The 22,908-nt window shown below is 45.0% G+C and overlaps 1 protein-coding gene across 2 annotated transcripts in view; it reads right to left on the bottom strand.

Moving 5' to 3' along the window:
* The window catches only part of nherf1b (NHERF family PDZ scaffold protein 1b), a 49,092-nt gene extending 26,488 nt beyond the window's left edge, over positions 1-22,604 (bottom strand). Inside the window, exons 1-2 of one of the 2 annotated variants that reach the window (XM_083779387.1) lie at positions 22,002-22,604; positions 21,246-21,425 (exon numbers count right to left, since the gene is read on the bottom strand). In XM_083779387.1, coding sequence (XP_083635513.1) covers positions 21,246-21,425; positions 22,002-22,388 — 567 coding nt within the window. In that variant the 5' untranslated portion in view covers positions 22,389-22,604. The remainder of the gene's footprint in view (positions 1-21,245; positions 21,426-22,001) is intronic. The other variant, XM_083779386.1, reaches the window with a different exon arrangement.
* Positions 22,605-22,908: the final 304 nt, after the last annotated feature.

The following is a 22,908-nucleotide window of genomic DNA, read 5'->3' as shown; positions in this document are numbered from 1 at the left end:
CCAGAAAGTAGTTTTTTGCCACTTAGTAAGTGTTCCTGCATAACTTCCTGGTATGATGATGATGTCACGCCCATACCCTCTATAAGTTCCAAATTCTTCCTTTACAACCCTTTAAGTGGACAGACAGATTCAATATGACGATGTCTGTATGCCTTCTGCTGCACAACATTGCTCTGTGAAAGGCTCAAAGGAAGGACAGATCACAGCTTTTTTGTGTTTCCAAGGGGCATACTGCTTGCTTGGCAGGCCTTTAGTTGTAATCATAGACACAGATAGCCACAAGGAAACAAGACGAATGAGCAGAACACTTGACATGACAGCTCTGTCTCTCTAACTCTCTCTCTGAATAGATGGGTTTCATGGGGCAGAAGGCAGCATCTTTTATAGCAGTGGTTCAGCAGTAACGGTAACCCAAACTATAGTGAAAAGATCTATAAGCTCACAACGCGTCATAAATCATCCATGCTACGTTCCCCCCCAATGCCAAACTGAGGCTGGGGAGAATTCCCCCAATGTGCAGCAGTCTTTACTAATCTGTGAAGAGAAAAGCCTGGTCACGACCTAAGGTAGAGAGTGTTTATAGGGGCGGGACTTCCGTTGTACGCATTTCCCCCCGGAAAAACGATATTTTTCGACCACGCCACCAACACTCGTTTCATTCACGGAGACTGTAAGGAGATTTGTAAAGCGCCAACCTCATGTCCTTGGGCGGTACTTTCGCCAAATTCAGGTCTTACGCAGCATGGGCACTGGGTGGCAGGCTGTTCACAGGTGCTGTGTTGAAGCATCCAACATAACAACCCATCAATCATGCTAATCACCTCCTGACTCACTGATTTGCATCAGCCACACTATGGTTGACAGAGGAGCGCTACGGCGGCTGCTGCTTCCACATTCAGTGGCAGGGAGAGCGCTGTGTGTGTGTGTGTGTGTGTGTGACTGTGCGTGCGTGTGTGTAGTTGCGTACTGTATGTGTGTGCGCGTGCGCATGCATACCCATGTGCCTCTGTGTGCCACTCAGCCTGCCAGTTGTCTGGCTTCATATTTTCCTTGTGCTATGCCACAGTGTGTTGTATCACACACACACACACACACACACACACACACACACACACACACACACACACACACACACACACACACACCACACAGTGCTATGCCACTGTGGGGCGTATATCACACAGTTCAGGACATCTATTACTGAAGGCTATAGAGCCATTCCAACACACTGCCAGATCCATGACTCAACTCCTCTTTCCTGGACATATTGAGGAAAGAGACACACACACACACACACACACACACACACACACAAACATCCAAAGTTCATAACAAAGCTGTTTGCGCTCTGCCACATGACTTTGCAAATCATCAACCTAAACCTGTCACACTCAGCGTGCAGAGTTAGTAACACAGACACAATGGCCCTCATTTATCAATCTGCCCCAAATTCGAGTGTAGGTTTCGTAGTACACCCACGTCGCCACGGCATTTATAAAGTGATCGCAAACAGCTGATCCTTCCTTCATTTCGTTCCGACGTTAATAAATGTGACGGCTGAAATATATCTGGCACGCCCTATGAAATCAAGCCTCGCCCTCGTTTTTGCGACATGAACAACTGCAATACGACCCTGAAACCATGGTTACAGGGGAAAAAAAGTTTCCCTCGCTTGCCTTGCTGCCCCCTCTCTCATACACACACACACACACACACACACACACACAGACACACGCACATGCAACTTGCAACTTGTTGTATCTTAAATAAATAAACCTGCATGAATTAAATAAAGCTGTCTGTTTCTCCTCTCGCTTCGCTTCCCTTGCTTGGGGGGCTGGCTGGGTAGCCTACCTATCTCCGATGCGGTTCCCACTTTCGCTGGCACGGTACAATGCATTCGACGCGTCGGGTTTATTAAACGAGGAGGAGATTGCACATACCGTAACTCCAGAAAGACATCGGCCTGCTGTAGATTAGGCTACAGTAGGCTACCCACGTTGGGACTCTCCACAGCTGCAGCTGCTGCACTATACTCTCCAACGTCCCGTCATGGAAATATTTCAGCACAGACAGGCCAAATCCTCGCATGTATGCGCTCATGCAAATTAAAACACTGTTTAAATGGCTTAAGCATCTAACTTGCAACATTGTTTTTAATTGCGCGATTTTATCTCCTACTAATTTCATATGACACATCGTTGATGTATTCCTTTACTTTTTTATTTATTTTAATGTTTTACATGTAGCCCATACATACCTATAGGCTACAGTTTTATATCAAAAATGTAGGAGTGAATATGTGTTTAGATGCCTGTGACAGCCTCTCAGCTGGTCAAACAATGCTGCTCCGCTGTTCTACGACAGAAAAACAGGTGAGGACAAAGCGTACGACAGCTCCCGACCAGACGTGATTTTTGCCTTGGCACAAGTCATTCTATCCTGACTCTATCTCTGCCTCTCTCTCTCTGCCCCCCTCTCTCTCTCTCTCTCTCTCTCTTGTTTCTCCATCTCACTCTGTTCGACTCCATCCTGCCTCCCATGGTCTTAATCAGAAAAGGACAATTCCAGCATGATTTCAGGCTGCAAAGCCTGCCTTTGATCAGCACAAAGAATAACCGCTGAACTGACAAACCGCCAGGCACCATGGTTACTCAGTAAAAGAAAAAATAAATAGAAAAGCTTTATCCTGCCAATCACCTTGTGATTGTCATGTGTAATTTCTATGGAAGATTAACAATTCCTCCTGGAAGGCCTGTTCATGAAGTTGAGAGTTAATCAAAGTGGCAAGAGTGTAAAAGCCTCGTTTAAGACTAGTGTCATGTGATATAACTGACTTCATGTTGCACTTGTCAAAATTAATTGTCATTAATTTACGAGAAAAGAGGTTTCAACAATGAGCACGTAACTACGGTACAACATAAGGTTCAGCGTGGCATTAACCTGTAGAGCCCTATTCAAACATGTTAAGTCGTGATGCCACATATTTTGGCCATATAGCGCCATGGCTCTGCCAGAGGCCTTACGAAACGTTTCTAAAAATGTTTGCTTATAATGACTAAATGTCCAAAGTGGGGACGCCAGGCAGAAAGTGGTACAGCCAGGTACATTTGACCCCCACGACACATACCACGGCAGCTTTGTCGTCCTGCCCTCTCTAGGCTGCAGAGTGTACATAAGGAACGCACCACTTGCTCATGCATCGTGGGGGGGAGGGGGGTGTTGGGTTTCAGGGCGCGGACCACAGAACCAGCTGCCATGGCAGGCAGACGGCAAACAAAGCACCTTACTGTCCCACTCCCTCCCCTCCTCTCGTCTCCATTTGAAGTTGGGACAGACTGGGGCAGAAAATGCATACAATGAGAGAGGTTTCCCAGTATAATGGACTCTTCGGGGGCACTGAGAATAGAAGACCAACGTCAGTCATCACAGCGGGGTTGTGCAGATGCCGATAAGAGCTAAAGCGGAGGGGGCCCCGAACGTTCTGAAGTGGAACTTCCGTGTCCTGGCTGGCTCTTCTCAACACTTCTGGGGCTCATCCATCCTCCAGACAACAGTTCTCCATCAGTGCTGCCGTAAGCCGGACTTAGACTTTGTTCCACACTGGCGTTGCATGCAGTAAATGTCAGATCTACAAGCTCACAGTGCACCACGTTCGTGACGCGCTGTGAGCTTGTAGATCTGCTACTGAGCCCCGACACCAGCACACAGCTGGCTGACCTTCCACCTTTGCTGATATACACAGAGATGCACTCACACAATAAGATAATTCTCTCTCTCTCTCCCTTCCACTCTTTCTCTCTCTCTCTCTCCCTTCCACTCTTTTTCTCTCTCTCTCTCTCTCTCCCTTCCACTCTTTCTCTCTCTCTCTCTCTCCCTTCCACTCTTTTTCTCTCTCTCTCTCTCTCTCTCTCTCTAAATGATAAATGGTCTCACACTCACACACGCACGCACGCACGCACGCACGCACGCACGCACGCACGCACACACACACACACACACACACACACACACACACACACACACACACACACACACACACACACACACACACACACACACACACACACACACACACACACACACACACACACACACACACACACACACAGTGCAATTAGGAAATGAGCGATTGCAAAATATATAAAGGGGAAGGAAACCAAAGAGAGTTTAAGGTTTAGAGTGTTGCATATACAGTATATACAGTACATACATACAGAGCCTTACTTCCTCAACATGCATGGCATCTCCAACAGGACGTGATGTTACAACATGCTGTGGTTATTAACGTTACATCCCAGGACAAAAAACATAGTCTCCTTTATGAAATTCATGCCTATATGAACAAATTCTTGCTCTACTGATAACGAAAAAACACAAATTCAAAGTTAGGCAGGAACAGTACAGGAAACCAGAGTGGGGTTTTTTTGCTACTTTGAATGTGCTGGTTTTATATTGTCTAACGAGGATACTATATTTTGTGGCCAAAGTTCATCAAAGGCCAAGTCAAACATTTCAAGACACACTCCTGTATTCATGATCAGTGCAAAATAGCCTCTCTAACCTTAACCCTTTCTCGAAACGTTTCTTTTTTATTTACTAAGTTGACTTTGTTTAAGCATTGTGTCATACTTTAACAATTGAAAAATAGCAGATCTACAAGCTCATAGCGCGGCACGAGTGCCGCACTACGAGCTTGTAGATCTGCTATTTTAGAAAAATCGTGAAAATGTGGCGCAAATCTTTGAATATATATTCTTCTGAAGGGTTCCTGGAATAACATATTTCCAGATGGGGGTCGATAGGCAATTACATATAATTGTTGGGGTCGTTGACATGGAATATTGAGCACCACTGATATAGAAACATAGGTATTTCAGAAAACTGTCATGATTTAGAATACATTTGTAGAATCGTCCTCAGGTCTAAATGGGTTAATTAAGATGAACCACTGAAAAAGGATCACAAATAGCAGATCTACAGGTTCACAACGTGTTGAATCACAATGTGATGTAAGCTTGTAGATCAGATTTAGGCTTTTGTCATACTTTATGGTTCCTCTCGTCTTGTCCGATGAGAAATGGCTTAGCAAGCGGGCGCTTGGGTCTGAGGGCGTCTAGAAGGTGGGTGGGGGGGGTTACGGGGGGGTTGAGTCTATTTCAGGGCGAAAGTCATTTCCGCCTCCACCCGTGGCCGGGCCAGGGCGCGGCCCTCCGGCCTCATTGTCAGGGCCTGGGGTGGCGAACCTTGTGGAGAATGGAATGCCGCTGCCGTTGTCTCCGACGGCCCAGCATCCCATGGGAAGCCCACCCACCCACTCACTGCCTCCTGCCCTGATCTAACCCCCCCTTACCAGGCTACCACACACACACACACACACACACACCTCACCCCTGGGGTTCAGTTCTCCGCCCCCCTCCCCTTCCTCTGCCCTTGACCCATGGGCCTTTTGGTGGCCGTGGGTTGAGGCGAGGGGAAGAAAGACACTGACGCTGCTGTTTGGAACCGGCGTCACCAGCTCAGCACGGCTGCACCGCTCGGCGCTTTCTTCAAACGATTATTATTAAGAGCTGAAGCAGTGGTCCTCGACCTTTTTCACCTCCAGGACCCCCAGTTTGATATGCATAATTGTGCCACGTCGGAACACCATTTGAACCCACTGTTAAAATCCATTGCTCATTTTAAGAGTGTTATTACATGGATCCTCCCTCCCTACCTTCCAGATAGGTCCCTTCCTCTGTTAGTATATATATATATATATATATATATATATATATATATATATATATATATATTATATATATATATATATATACGTGCTCTTAAACAAGGTTACATAACAGACTTGAAATTGAAACACACAAATAGGAAAGAGCACAAACACATAAATCCACATATCCTTTAAGTTTAGTTGAAACGCCTATACGCCATCTTGTCATGTGGACACATTTCCCTTGGAACATGCAGAGCAACAATCAACACAGAGCACTGAAGGGAAGGGTGACTCCCAAACATTCTCACATACACAGTCGCACACACGCACGCATGTACGCACGCACACGCACACGCACACGCACACACACACACACCCGTGCCCAATCACACTTTCACATGTGCCAAAACATGTGCCCATGCACACATGCTATACTTCACATGCAACCCCCCTCTACATCAACACGCATGCACGCACGGACACAGACACACACACGGACACACGCACACACTGCATATGCACAAAAAAAGATTGTAGACAGGCGCCCAGGCATGAAAACAATACTGTAAGCGTAATGACGGCGTGTAAGAAAGACCCATGCAGTATATACTGTATCTGATCCTGTGTCAGGCAAACACAATGGAAAGCTTTTTCTTTTTTTTATCAAAAAGAACCCCCCCTCCCCCCAACACAATACCCAGCTTTGTACCACTGTACAGATCGGCAAGCTCACAGCTTGGCGTGAGCTTGTCGATCAGCTATGAAGAGAAGAGGCACTAGTATAGGGCCCTGGGGGACCTCGCTCACTCTTCCATTATGGTGGTTTAAAGCAGTGGTTCGATTCCCATTCAAATCGAATCGTGACCGAAAGAATCGCAATCGAATCGAATCATTGGACACCCAAAGATTCACAGCTTGTCCCAGAGATAGAAATGCCATTAATTAAATGGGGGTCTGTAGACTAATATGCATGTCAATGGGGGTCCTTGAAATTAAACGGGTTGAGAATCACCGCTAGAGCCGTAAACATCTTCTCTTATTTATGGGGGTCACTGGAATATCTTTCCAAGATTTACAGAGCGTCTGTTTTTCTACCTGGACCATGCACAAGCGCGTCCGCCATCCGTCCTTCCGTCCTTCCGTGTGTGTGTGTGTGTGTGTGTGTGTGTTATGCGCGTGCAGCATCTGTTGCTGGGACAAGTTTTGGGCCGTCGGGACTGACTTTGGCTTATCCGTTAGAGTGGCTCACGGTGAGTAAGCAGGTAGAGGATCAGGCAGTATAATCCTACAGGCCACACGTGACTGTTGATGAACAAATTGGCTGCCAGCCGCGGCGAAGTGACCTTTCACCGCCCAAAAAAACCCCAAAACATTACGCCCCCCAACCCCCCCGTATCGTCATTTAGTAACACTACGCAACAGAGGCAGACTGTAGCCAGCGTTGCCAGATTCTGTGAGAGAAATAAGCGACCACCAGCTCTATGAAAACAAGCTCCAAAAGAGGCGACTATTATAGTGGTTCCCAAAGTGTAGTCCGGGGACCTCCAGGGGGTCCCCAGCTAAATAGACCAGAGTCTAAATAGACTCTGAGTGTATACAAATGAACCACTTCAGCCACATTTCATATTATTCAAAATGTATCACAAATAGCAGATATACAGGCTCACAGTGTTACGTCACGTGTGCACGCTGTCCTCACAATACAGGCCACCACACATAGGATTACGCTGTGTGTGTGTGTGTGTGTGTGTGTGTGTGTGTGTGTGTGTGTGTGTGTGTGTGTGTGCATGCGTGCGTCCATAAGACTGCTGGTGCGCTCTGTTGTTGATGTGTTCAAACTGCTACCTTTTTGTTTACACTGACTACATCCGATATATCGTTGCTGTCGGGTAGAAACATCTTATCTCCTCTCCATATTCTAAAGTTTTGTGTTTTTTCGTAAATTAACGCCCTACTTGATCACACTACTACAGTGTAACACAAAAGTATCAAAAGTAGCAGATCTGCAAGCATAAAAACGCTTGCTGCTACGTTTTGAGCTTTTCGATCAGCCACTTTTGCAAGTAAAAACTGAAAAGTAACAGTTTTGGACACCGAAGTTTCTCCACCAGCTGGACCTCTGAAAGGCGTTTGACACCGTCAATCATTCAATTCTCTACTGAATGAGCTGAAGGCGGTTGGCTTTGATAACGCATCTGTGAACTGGATGACATCCTAGAAAAGTATGAAAACAAGTGCTTGATGTAAATGGAACCCTGTGCTCCTCCCTCTCAGTGAACTGTGGGGTTCCCCAACTAAGCATACTAGGCCTGTTACTGTTTCTCCTATACATTAAATGACGTGAAAGCAGCCTAGCTGTAACTGCAATTTATTAGTGTCCGCTCATGATTCAGCACTTCGACCTGTTTTCCTTGTTATTTTACTCTACGTATTTCACTCACGTATAGTTTTTTCTCCGCCACACCTGTGATGGATCCAATAAAGCAGTTTACGGAGAAGTCACAGAGAAAGCTAAAGGAATTAACTCTCCTCTACCTCCAGTGTTGTCAGGTCCGCTTATTATAAGTGACTTTGGGCTTGTTTTTCGGTACAGTCGCTTGCAAATACTGGTAGTTGCTAATGCCAAGTTAAGAAGATGAACCACTTCAGCAATATTTCATATTATTCAAAATGTAGTGATTCATGTCTCCAGCTCTTCTCCTGCCTAACTCAACTTGGAAAATAATGCTGTATTATAGTAGTTATGTCAAGCTGTTTTTCTGTTTTTGTTTGTTTTTGTTTGTTTTTTGTGTATGTTTTTTGTTTCTTCTGTTGTTTGTTTTCATTGATTCGTATATTTTACTTGTGTTTGATCATTTATTATTATTTGGTGTAAAAAAAAAAGAACTTTTGAATAAAAAGTAAAAAAAAACAAGTTAAAAAAACCAAATAGCAGGTCTACAGGCTTACAGTGTTGCACAGTGTGATGTTAGCCAGCGGTTCCCAAACCTTTCAGGTCGAGAGACCCTGAAGAGATATTAGACGTTTGTAGGGACCCAAACTAGTGGAAATAGCAGATCTACAAGTGTATTGTTTGGCTTGTTTCAAAAGTGTAGTTGCTTAAAGCAGCATTTCTCAAACATTTTCATGCCAAGTATTGGTCCACGGACCACCATCTGAATATAGTTTGTGCCAGCGATCCCCATACAAGACTCGTCTATTTAGAAAATAGCTGATGCTTGGAAATGTACAAAGATACAAGTGTTTTGGAATGAGGTGAAGAATGAGCTGGACACCTTGATTGGATATAATTTGAACTAGCAGCTAAGGTATCCAGTGCAAGGACCTGACACAACGCCAAATTAGTTGGAATACTCTTATACATAGCGAGAAAGACCATACTCAAGCTTTGGATTCATAGAGACACTCCTACACTGGATGATTGGTACAAGGAGGTAATGACAATCAATCATGCAATCATGTCAAGACTGTGGTGTACGCGTTTGTCTTGTCATTATTATTTTCCTTTCTTTATTTTATTTTCAGTTTTTTGTTTTTTGTCCGTTTAATATAATGTCTGTTTGTATTGTGGTACTTTTTGTTATGTTGTGTTTAATGCATTGTATATTGCGATTGAACAGATGTGAAATTTCAGAGCCTCAATAAAAATACATTGGAAAAAAATACAATAATAATAAATAGCTGATGCATATAGGTTTAATCTGGTCAGCTTGTTTTCATACACTCCTCGCTCAAGGAGGGGAGAGGAGAAAAAAGGGCTTTCTGGCAGACTGCGTTTGTTCTACCTCCTACTCAACAATGACAGGAAACCAGCCCTAAGCTTTCTGGAGTCTGTGTAACTGTGTACTGCTGGCCCGGCCCAAGGCAGAGCCCCTGCCGGGGATGAGACTTCCATTCCAGCCTGCTAGAACACAGACTTTAAACCTCTTCCATTTCAAAGGACCCCCCCCCCCACCCAGTTTGATAGACCACGGACAGACCCCCATGTGGACCCTGGTGGTCCAATGGTGGTCCCCGGGGCCGACATTTTGAACCAGTCAGCTGGAAAATACTCCGACCACAGCCTCCTCCAAAGTAGGCGTGGCTGGCGTGCTGTCACCAATACATGACAAACGAGCAATGAAACTTCTATTAATAGCCAATAGTTATCCTTATGACAGCCATTCTGGAAAGACATGACATCAGAAGGTTGACGAATGAAGCACTCTCGGAGGGATAAACATCCAGTCCTTTTCTTTTAACTGCACACACCCAGTAATGTCACATTGCTGCCAACATTTAAGTCTAAACTTGACTTAGACAAAACATAAGTCAAAATACGCTGTGACACACCGAGTACATAATCAAAGCTGTAGGTTCATATTCTCAGAGGAGCACTTTTGAAAAGGTCCAGCTGAGATTCTGAGAAATAATGTTTTGAAGGGCCTGCCACGGGATACTTACTGAGCTCATTCATACCGAGTAGACTGTTAAAACGTGGTTTCCTTTCCCTTAGCAGCTGATGCCTACTAGTCCACAAAACCAATTAAAAATGCCATTGTCGACCCACACACCGAATGCCACGCAGTGGAGGCTAAACCAATATAGAGTGAATCCTCCCACATAACCAGCAAAGGGGGGGGGGGGATTTACTTAGAGAACCTTATTATGCTGTGTGGCTGGCAACCATCCCTCACACACACTCTCCCTGTCTATGGTAACACGGCGAGGGACAAAAAGCCAAGCGTCTGTGCTAAAAGCAGCAGAGGAGCCATGGTCTCTAATAAGCTGCTTTTATATGAATGGGCAGATTAGAGGCTCCGTATCCGGTAGAGAGAAGTTAGGGTGAAGTGAGGAGAGAAGAGAAGAGAAGAGAAGAGAAGAGAAGAGAAGAGAAGAGAAGAGAAGAGAAGAGAAGAGAAGAGAAGAGGCCAATGTACATATAGCAGCCTTCACTTTCTCCCATTCAGAGACTCTGTGGTCCTGAGCCTGTTTGCTACGTACATCCCGCAGAATCCTCTCAACTTCATACTGAGCCTCGATATAGAACATAGAGACCGGACAACACACACACACACACACACACACACACACACACACACACACACACACATATATATATATACTGTATGTATAGGTCTCATCCTGTCACAGTCCATTTCATCTCGACACGGCGGGCTCTTCCTATCCTGTAATTAGTGCCTTATGTAAGCAGAGCCGCCAGTCATTGTGGAAGAGTGTAGTCTCTCTCTAAACACCGTGCATGGGATCCCTGCCTGGCACACCTCAACCGCTCCCTATGGAATCTGGAACAAGCTCTGTTTACATACACACTATGGCCCCTTTTTGACAGCTATGTCTGTGGCTGTGTCCCTGGGTCTGTCTGTCCCTGTGTCCGAGCACGAAAATAGCGTTATAGCGTTTGTTCACCACCAAGTGTCACTGTTGCACAGCCTAACACACAGACACACACAGGCCAGGGAGGATGGCGTGTACAGTACAGTACAGTACAGTACAGTACAGTACAGTACAGTACAGTACAGTACAGTACAGTACAGTACAGTACAGTACAGTACCACTCACTTCAGACAGGTCGGATATTTTTTCCTCAACGGCAAAACAAAGTGGCACTTGTATGCTCTATTTCAGGGGTGGGCATCTTTGACGATGACGAAGCTCAAAACTTGCAACGCGTTTTGAGCTTGTAGATCAGCTATTTTTTGCTATATTTGAATTGAAAACCTGATTTGTTGTTTTCCTTGTTACAGCGGACCAGAGCTGATGGCGGTCTCTCGTTGCCTAACTTCAAATTATATTATTGGGCTTTCACTCTTCGCCCCCTTTTAAGATATTTCGACTCAACTATAAAGGTTTGTTGGCGAGAGCTTGAGGAGAGTTTGGTTCATCCTGTTGAATTGAGAGATCTGATCTATTCAAACATAACGAATAATCAATGCAAAGTTCGCTTTGGGCCAATAATTTCTCATTTAGTAACAGTGTGGAGAGCGGCTGAAAAATTGCGCAAGATTGATTTGAAATGGAATTCGTTTTCCCCAGTGTTCAACAATGATGGTTTGCTTTTGGACAATCGTCCTATTTGTTTTCCAAGATGGAGTTCCAAGGGGATTCATACTTTGGGTGATTTATTTGATGCTAATGGTTTACGTTCTTTCCAGAATTTATGTGATATTTTTAACTTGCCTGGTAACTCTTTTTTTTTCTATTTACAATTGAGAACTGCCATGAGGACATATGGGGTGCCATGGCAGACCCCCCTTGCAATGCACCCTTTGCATAGACTTATCTGTGGTATTAGGTCAAGAGGTTTTGTTTCCGTATTGTATGATTATTTATTAGAATCTAGTTATGGGACCTTGCTTGTCGATACTGTATGGAGGAATGACATACCAAATCTAGATCCAGATTGGAGTTGGGATACAGTGTGGTCTAATGTTATCCTGTCTTCTAGGAATCCTGATCATCAACAAATTCATCTAAATTTTGTTCATAGGACGTACTTAACCCCCGTAGATTGTGTGCTATGCGGATTTTAAATAATCACAACTGCACTTTCTGCACTTCAAACACCATAGGTACATTCTTTCATATGGTGTGGGAGTGTCCGAGTGTCCTCACATTTTGGAATTTGGTTGCTACTAACCTTTCGACTATTCTACAAGTTAACATCACACCCTCCCCATCTCTATTCTTATTAAATGATGTATCCCAGTTGCCATTAAATAACACCCGTATTCGTGTCTTCTTTGCTGGCGTAACGGCCGCAAAGAAGATGGTTGCTTCGCACTGGAAACCGCCTCATACATTGTCATTTCGCCAATGGGCTTTGACCTTTCTGGATATCATTTATTTAGAGATGTCTACAGCAAGATTGCATGGTGCAAAAGAGGAAAACGTTGAGATTTGGTCTGGTATTGCAGATTTGGTTGGGGGCATGGTTTGATCATTATTATTGTTATTATCATTATTTGTTTTTTGTTTTCATTGCACAGTGGTTGAAGTGATGACATTTTGTGGCATCTTTGGTCTCGGGAGGGGAGGGGTGGGTGGGATTGTTTGTTTTTGTTTTTGTGTTCCTTGCTTTTGCTGTTGTGTGTTGTTTTATGTGTGTTTTGTTTGCTTTAAGTCTTTCATGTTGTTAACGTGTCTTGTGATTTTTGTCTTAAATAAAAAACATTTGATAACAAAAAAAAAAACCTGATTTGTTTTTTTTGCAATTTTTGAATTGGAAACCTGAAAAGTAACCTTTTTATTGAATTTCAAATGCATTTAGTTATAGTTATGTTAACTTTATGAGCTGTTAACAGAACTACATTGGACACAAAAAGACTAACATTTGAATACTATAGTAGTCATTAAGTACCAGTCATTTAATGTTAGATTGTAACAACTGATATCAATACTATATCAGTATTCTGATATTAACATGCGGGCCGCATTAAGTAAAGGTGGGGGCCGCATGTGGCCCCCGGGCCGCCAGTTGCCCACCCCTGCTCTATTTATTGTGCCTGTTAATATCTCAGCACACTTGATTGGTCACTTGACTAATAATTAATAAGCTTGCATATTCTAGGCTTTCTAGCCTACCCTCAGGGTAACTTGAGGGAGTTCAGGATGGAAACTTACAGCTCTGGAACTCCAGGGCCCATTTTCCACCAAAATAACTTTGGTTCAGGAACTGGTTCCATTCTATAGATTCTTGGAACCTTGGTGCTTTCACAGAACCGGAGGCCATTTTTTTCTGGTTCCAGTTCCGCAACTTAACTATTCATTTTCAGTGGAAACACTCTGAACTGGTTCAGGGGGAAAAGAACCCAACCGGTTCAACGCCGGTGGAAAAGGGGCCTCAGAGTGTACAAATGGAACCTCTTGCTCAGAGTTATGGGGGTCCATGAAATGGAAAAAAGAATGCTTGGGAACCACTGGTTTAAATAAATGCGACGTCCTGAAAGTGTCACTATTGACACTGGTCAGAGCAACAGCCATGGCGATAGGGAATACCCCTGCTGCTATGTACGTGACTACATTTCACAATGGGAGGGTCGGGTTTTCTCCGCCTGGTAAATACAGAATGAATGTCCTTTGGAAGCGATCACGCTGTGTTTCTTTCGGTATGGTTTGTCCCACTGTGAAGGGAAGGACGAGAGCTCTGAGTCTGAACCCTTCTGTGTCCACGTTTCATCTTTTTATGTGTTCTTTGCCCCATAAATTAATGCTATTGTCTGCCTTTAACCAATCAAGCCCTATTTAAAAAATAGCAAATCTACAAGTTCATAACGCGTCGCTCGCAAGTGGTTGTGAGCTTTTGGAATCTTTCCCCTATAATGACTTGCCCAAAATGTAGAGGCCAGGTTGATAGTGCTTAAAAAAAGTAGTTTCATGGAGATATATTTTTGTTTTTCTCGCATTCCTGAGCCAATCATTTTGCTGACTGAGAGTCAAATGCAGGTCAGTTGAGTCTCCTACCGGATTATTGGCTTAACAATGTGAAGAAAACAAACCAATGTCCATGAATTCAAGGCTTCATGGGCTGTCGTTTTTTTGGGTGAACTACTCCTTTAAGTGTGTCTGTGGGTCTTATACATATTTAAGCGATTATTAACGAGAGCTTATGACTAAATAATAACTACATTGGGTCCAGTGGAACACACAGTTTTGGACATACAAGGTTTCCAGTGTTTTTCTTCTGCATCATCATCACCATCATCGCTCATTCTAGTTACTTCACACACCCCCGTGCATTGTTGAACTTCGCCTACTGTCATCCACTCGCACACACGCACGCACACACACACACACGCGCGCACACACACACACACACACACACACACACACACACACACACACACACACACGCACAAAACAAAGCAAAATACAAAGATAGCACTCACCACATGAGAGTAACTATGGCAACCTTGAGCGAGTTTCCTCAGTTTCCGGAGCGGGCGTTCCGTCTTCGAACCCTCTTTTGTGTTGCTTCAAAGTCTGAGCCACAGACGTACGGACGTCAACGTGACTGCTAAACCAACATGTGTGTGTGTGTGTGTGTGTGTGTGTGTGTGTGTGTGTGTGTGTGTGTGTGCGTGCGCGTGCGTGTGTGTGTGTCACTGCGTAGGCCACAGGGAGGGCATGAGGAATGCTCGACAGGATGCAGGCTGAGAATTCCAGAAAAACACACAGCTCTGTGCAAAACACCCGAGCGATGCCAACATTTATGGTGTCATATATATGTGCAACATATGTTATTAGAAATTGGAAAAATCAAATGGCCTTAATTATTTAAACAGTTTCTCATTTTGCTTAGGGAGCCTCTGGAACGGCCTCAAGGACGCCAGGGGGTCCCACAGACACCACTTTGAGAAACACTTGCTTTATAGAGTTCTCCAAAGAGTTTCTTAGGAGTGTCGTTGTTGCAGGGGCATGGTGGTGCAATCACTTCACAGATAGAAGGTCCTGGGTTTGATCCCCACAAGGGGACGCTGTGGGCGTGTTTTGCAGTGCCCAAACCCAAGGTGGGGTTTCCAAAAGGGAGTTTGCATGTTCTCTCCATGTCCCCTAGGGTAGGTACTATAGTAAAATACGCACATCACTTCGTGGAGGTGCTGGGTTCAAAAAGTGACATAGGAAAAGAGAAGGGAACCCGCACACTCACATGCTCCAAAGCATTGGAGCATATGAGTGTGCGGGTTCCCTTCTCTCTTTCCCTATAGGGTAGGTACCCTCACAAAAATCATGCAGTAATCCTGGTCTATAAAACTGCCTCCCCTTGGCCAGCCTGATGGTGGGGAAAGGACCTGGGTGGAACAACATGTTCCTTCCATGTGCTACGTCCAACCCGGGAAACTCCCCCGTCAGGTGAAAAGAAGCGGCCTGGACTCCTCATGCATAGAAGGAAAGTATGTTGCTCTCCCCAGGTTGGCAGAGGGAGTGTAGCGCCCAGGATTACATTAGATAATTGACACTGGGTAAAAAAACTTGTGGGATAAAAATGTATGTAAAAAAGGAGTGGCGTTGTTTGTGTCGGGACCACTTCCCTCTGGCTTGCGTGCCAGCGTGGATTGTACCATCACAGCTCCATTAGGCCATCTGTGTGATTGAGGTGGATTGGTAAACATGGGAACAATCGCTGTGATTCCTAAGACAAACAACACAGGCCTTGCGTGTGTTCTGTTCTGCGGCGGCAGGCCCTCGAGTGACTTTCCAGCACCTGTTCAAGTGCATCAAATTCCAAATTAATCACCCACTTATAAGTTATATCTGAAGATTTTCCTCAGGTGTGGCTCAGAAGTGACTGTGCACGGTGAACGGTGCGTTCTACATGAGACAGCCATAATCACAGCTAAGACAGGGGTCTTCAACGTTTTTCTAGGACCCCTTAGCTGTATAGAATTGTGTTGCAGATTCAACCTTTTCATAGATTGCTTCATCATTGCTGGATTCATACTAATTTTAACATGATGTTAATTTTAAGTATTTTCATACCTAAACCGTCAATAGTCAAACTTGACCTTTGGCTCTGTACTTGGTCTGCTCTTTTTCCCTCTATATACCAAAAGTTCTACAAGTTCGCTTATAGATCGGTTACAATGCTTCGCAGTGCAAGGTCTTGTGAGCTTGTAGATCTGCTTGTATCTATCACACAAACATTTGGCGACCCCCCTGTAGTAACTCCGAGGACCCCCTAGGGATCCCGGACCCCCTGTTGAAGACCCCTGAAGAGATAACGGGGCAGTGTGTTAGAAACCTGACTGTGGCCGTAAGTGACATTAGCGGACTTGAATTACAGTCAGATGATAGCCTTGACGAACTTGCAGGTTTATGCAAAGGCTCAAGTGTAATTTAGATAGCATGTTATTTAGGCAGACGCCGGGTACATTTTTGACCTAGCATCCTTATGGTTTGCATAGTTTCAATGTACAAATTATGTTATGTTCGAGAAATAAATCCCTTCAGGATGATTAGGCCCATCCGCTCCACGTCAGTGCCTAATCATCCTGTCGGGATTAATTTATCCATTTGGCGACCCGTCAATGAGCAGCTGATATGAATAACCATCTAAGTCCATACTATTTATCCATAATGTATAAAGGATTCAATACAGAATAAATGATATAGACTTAGATGGTTTTTCGTTTCAACTGCTCAATTATCCCTTACTTAATAGAGATTGGGATTTGTATTCACAAAAAAAACATTACATACTTTAGTGTTACAATGTGTCATCATCATCACTCAGCCACCTGCTGACAAACTTGTTTGTCACAGACGCCATCACTATTATGTCACATTTCCGTCTCATTACCATCACTCGTTCGTTCAACCACAGGCGCAAAAGTGATGTTGGCAAATTAGGAAGTGAAACCTTCTTTTCATAAAAATAACAAGAACACATGTACACGACACGTGCGTGTGTGTGTGTGTGTGTTTGTGTGTGTGTGTGTGTGTGTGTGTGTGTGTGTGTGTGCGTGCGTGTTGTTCAGGGGGTTGCAGAGCTGCAGCGGACAGCCAACGACTGTTTAGACGCCTGTAGGCGAATCAGCCACAATAATACACAAACGGGCACCGACGGTGCAAAGGAAAGCTTTGTGTGTAATAGAGAGAGGGGGGTTGGACTTATAAACGATAAACACAAGAAATGGACAGAGATACTGTATGGAGAGAGAGACGGGGAGAGGGAGATGATGCGGAGGGTGGAGGTGGGGGGAGAGAGAGAGGGCAGGGCAGGAGAGAAAGAGATACTTATAATTTATAAACAATAAACACATGAAATGGACAGAAATACTGTGGACTTTAGAGAGAGATAGAAAGAGAGAGACAGGGAGAGGGAGACGATGGGGAGGGTGGAGGTGGGGGGAGAGAGAGAGAGAGAGACAGAGGGCACAGAAAGAGAGAGAGAGAGAGAGAGAGATACATAGAGGGAACACAGAGGGACAGAGATGAAGACAGCCCCGGGGGTAAACATCCGGAACACAGCAGGGGGTACAGATGTTCCAGACTACACAGCCAGCCTCTCCTCCACGAGTACTTTGCAACCACATTAACCCATTAAGACCTTGAGGCTGACTCTACAAATGCCTTCTAAATTAGACATATCACAGAATGACAAAAATATAAATTAACTATTGGACATGGGCAGCTAGGGCATAAAAATCTTGGAAACAATTGACATATATATGACAATATTTTCTTATATATTTATTTATTTAAAAAACTGAGCGGTGCAACTATACTGTTATTGTTACTGTAGCCTACTGAACTCCTGTACTACTCATACTGTACTGTACTCTGTAATGTACTGTACGAGTATGTATTGTACTCATACTGTTATAGTGCTCAGTGTGAAGCTCAACATGCATACACTCATACATAGAGAGTCATTGGAGCGGTGTGCACCGCTCAAAAATAAGTATACCTTTCAACAGATATACATGTATGCTGCAGGCCTGCTGAAACGGTATATTGTGGCAGCCCTACTCGACTCAGCCTTGCAAACAGCCACGCTCCAAAGAACATGAGAGGGATGAAGTCACTTCCAACTCGTCAGAAAGCCACAGGCAGGCCCAGGCCGTAGCGTAACGGTCTGGGCACCGGACTGGTGATCCAGTCGCGGTGTGCCGCGGGTTCGACTCCCGGACCCGACACGGCCTTTACCGCATGTCATCCCCCATCTCTCTCCCGTTTCCTGTCAGCCTACTTTCTATCCCTTAAAAAATCAATAAAGAAAAAAAAAAATATCTTAAAAAAAAAAAAAGAAAGCCACAGGCAGCTAACCGTAGCATGAGAGAACGAACGCGTTTCACTGACAACTGCTGTTCATCACAGAACAAACGTTTAGAGACTTTGTGGAGCGGGCATTGATTGCATTTCTAGGAGAGGAGAAAGAAAAGTGAAGGCCACCAAAACTATGCACCGTGGTTGTGTCGTCGTCGTTGATGTGGTAATGTCGAGCAACTTCAAAAACGTTGTTTTCTTCCCTTGCTTCTCGACTCAAAGGAATAGGAGAGTGTTTGTCGTCACCGGAGCCTAGCCTAAACATCCCAGTTTGTCCTTGGTTCTCAATGTTGTGCATTAAGTCTGTCATTAGACTTGACACTGACATTGTGTTTATCTCTGACTGCTGTGCGAAACACAACGGCCAGATTACTGGTGACAGACAAACGCACACGCACGCACATGTGCGCGTGCACACACACACACACACACACACACACACACACACACACACACACACAGTGTCGGAAGAATGTGTGCGGCATGCAATCTGCTCCGTATGGATGGCCTCCTGTTTTATCTAAATGCTGCTCTTAGCTTGACTTTGCATCACAAATCACACTAGGTGATTCTTCAGTGTGGTTGAAGGGACATAGCACTGCTGGCCTACACAGAACCTGTCCTCTGACTGTGGTTCTTAGAGGTTCTCTAATGGTTCTTCAACATAGCACCTCTAATCTTCTCGACCATTTGACAACGGTGCTATAAATTATAATATGTTTCTGAATTTGCAGTATTTCCGTGTATTGTTCCTTTCAAGACATCTGTCAGCATATTTTGATACAAGATGCCGTAAAGCAGGGGTTTTCAACTGATTATGAACCAGGGACCACCACGCTGACTAATAATCAACCTGGGGACCACCACCCTGACTAAGAATCAACCTGGGGACCACTGTTGAGTTGAGTGAGGGGATATTACAAATTTGTTAATTTGAGGTGAATTAAATCAAGCCCTTAACAGTCAGTAATTTAATATATGCTAGTCGTCCGGAGCTGTTCCTTTGCCTGGTTGCCCTTACTCTGTTCTCTTAACCTGCATGATTATATGGGCACAATAATAGACTCAACCAGTCAAATCCGGTTAACTTTACCTTGAAATTCAAACTCCCTTTCTGTGGAAGTTCTTGACATCCGACTTCCCAGTAACTGACGTCATCATACATCACCAGGTCACTTAATGAACTAGTTCGTTTTCCAACTAGTGGTCGATAAAAAACATACTAAATGCATGGCCAGGGACCACATGCAATACCTTCACGGACCACCAGTGGTCCACGGACCACCAGTTGAAAACCTCTGCCGTAAAGTGAAAACTAAATTGAATGCACAACTCTTCCGACCAAACTTTATCTGAAACACTTTGCTTATACTTGAGGAACAATGTCGTCATAATGTTCTTTGTTGCGTAAGCACACTAACCAATGTACACAGAGAGCGGGTTGCTGCAATAAACATTCCATGAAGAAAAACCTTGATGGCTTGAATGTCCATTTTTTTCTCCATTGGACAAAGACACCTTAAAAGGAGTAATTCCACCAAAAGATTACTTATTTTCTATCATTTACATATATAGCAACATCAGTTTTTTACAAACATTTTTTAGACTTGGCCTCAGATATAAATGGGGTTGGAGTCAACTAAGGATGGACCCTGCCAGACAGTCCCAGTCTGGGACACTGTTTACTTGAACCCGAGGCTGAAGCAGGTTGTTTGTCCAGTTTTGTTCCCCTGCAGCGACGGACCCGCCCACAACAAATGTCCGGCCAACCGAGTGGCCCGCCTACAGCCTGACCCGCTCTGCCAAGGCCAAAACAATAAGCAGCGTGTGAGACCACTGCTGGTAGCTACAAGCTATACATATCAATGATGTTACCCACACAGACCACCTATTCTCTCTGTGTAGAAAAATAATAACAACCTGAATATCCTCTAACCACTATTTTACACTTGATCGTACAAACGCTTTCCACCTATAATGACCCAATAGGGTCATAATCACCCAAATAGGGAAACGAGGTAGAAAGTGGTTAACTAGCACTACTATTTTGTGTACGAAATACAATTAATAGGCAGCTATTATAGTGCCTGTATCATTTCTACACCTGAGTATTAAATAATAACACTCTGGATTCGACAGTGTATAATGAGTTAAAACTCATCTGTGTGAACTGGGACTCAATTTAAATGCTGAGAAGCTAGTGAGAGCATCTTCTCTACTGATGAACGTCTCCATTTAAAATGAGGCCTGGCTGCACGGAGCACAGGTGGGGGAAGCAATCTCTCACACATTACGCACACAGTCAAACACAGGCCCAATGTGAGAGCGTCCAAATGGAACCACTGTGTACTCTCTGACACTGTCTCAGTACTCTCAGTTTGACCCTCAGAGTACAAAGCATTCTACTCTCTCCCAGTGTACTTTCAGCATACAGTACACCCGGCTCAGAGTCAAGTATTGTAGGACTGACTTGCACAAAACAACCTGTCCCTACTTTAATAGACTTCTCACACACCTCTTCGGGGCCCCCCTCCCCCTCCCCCCTACAATCTTGAGCCAGGGACCTCCAATATTAAGATGCGTTTTCCACCCTTCCACAATTTTCCAAAATGTTTCAAATTCTTTTTTTTTTTCATTTAGGATTTGATTTAGGAGGCATGAGGCATGACGTCTGAATGGGTTGTTTGGCTACACGGGACTCCTTGGAAGTGAACCCCCTCAAGGACCCCCTGAGAGGAGGTGAGGTCTCCGGGACCGAACTGACCTTCTCAGAGTCGATGCTCAGCTTCTTGTCGCCGTGGACGCGGATCTCTCCGTTGCCGTTCTCCGAGTCTCGTGGGAGTGGGACCGGCGTGGTGCACGGCGACGACTCCCGCGGCGTCATCATCACCATCACCATCATCCCGTTGTCCTCCGTACACTGCTGCAGTTCCTCCTCCTCTACCTCAGAGGCGGAACGTCAGAAAGAAATGGGGGGAAATTATTGTTCCCATATAGCCTCATTTTCTATTTTTCACTGTTTATTTGTGGGGGCTAAAATGTTTGAAAATGTTCGCCTATGAGGACATATCCTACCTAAAATAGGCATGCCACGTTGAAAGTGGTTAATAAATGAATGGTTGCGTTAAACAATAAAACACGTATAATGTATGGAGATGGAGATGGATTGCAATGAAATCAGCTGGTTAATCTGAAAAAAAACCGCTTCAGAGTTGAGGACAACAATATAATATAAAATAACTGAATTTAATTTAAGGCTAAAAATGTGAACACCAGCAGGATGCCGCAAATGAGGATTCAAATTACGAATTAAAATGACGAAAATGTGAACACCAGGATGCCCCAAAGGACGAATTTAAATGACGGAATTAAATATGAAAACCAGGATGCCACAAATGAGGAATTCAAATTACGAATTTAAATGACGAAAATGTGACCACCAGGATGCCCCAAAGGACGAAATTAAATGACGAAATGTGAACACCAGTCCAGGATGCCCCAAATGACGGCCCTGCTCTACCTCTCCTTCCTCCACATCCTCCTCCTCCTCATCGTCCAGGGGCAGCGGGACACCGTCCGTCACGTACTCCCGCTGACACTTGAGGCCGTGCTTTTTGAGCAGCGCGTCCGTGTCCGCGTCCACCACCACCAGCTCCAGGCGGCCGTGCGTGGCGCGGATGCGCGACACCACCTGCTGGTGGCTCTCGCCGTCCACGGCGTCGCCGTTGACGAACACCAGGCGGTCGCCGGCGCGCAGCCCCGAGCACTCGGACGGGCTGTCGGCCTCCACCAGGCGGATGAACTGGCCCGTCTTGCCCTTCTCCCCGTGGAGGTGGAAGCCGTAGCCGTTGTCGCCCTTCTCCAGGACGCACAGCCTCGGGCGGAGATAGTCGCTCTTGCTCGGCATCGTGTGTTAGTGTGTGGCTGTCTCTGTTGTTGTTTTGAGTTTTTCCAGCGCACTTTGTTTCTTTCTTCTTTACTCTGAACTTGTTGCTGCTTGGAGCGGGAGGTCGTGGTGGGAAAGACTCGCCAGAACTGTCCGTCTGCAGAGCGCTGTTGTGTTCAGGATGCTGGGGATAGAAACTATGAATGATCAACTCTCTCTCTCTCTCTCTCTCTCTCTCTCTCTCTCTCTCTCTGTGGTTCGAAAAGAACCTCCGCCCTCTGGGAGAAATCCGGCGCCGTCCGTGGAAACGGTGGTCTGGTTGTCACCTCCCTGCGCGCGCACAGACACACACGCACGCATGTACTGTGACGCACCAAACACACACACACACACACACACACACACACACACACACACACACACACACACACACACACACACACACACACACACACACACACGTACTCTCTCTCTCTCTCTCCTTCCTCATAGTGGAAATGTGCTATAGCCTACAATGTTTCACAGCAATTGGACGCTGCGT

This window comes from Protomyctophum parallelum (assembly GCF_964188405.1).
Source record: "Protomyctophum parallelum genome assembly, chromosome: 13".
Lineage (NCBI taxonomy): Eukaryota > Metazoa > Chordata > Actinopteri > Myctophiformes > Myctophidae > Protomyctophum > Protomyctophum parallelum.
Note: the sequence above shows the minus strand (reverse complement) of the source record. Positions and strands in the feature narration are given on the sequence as shown.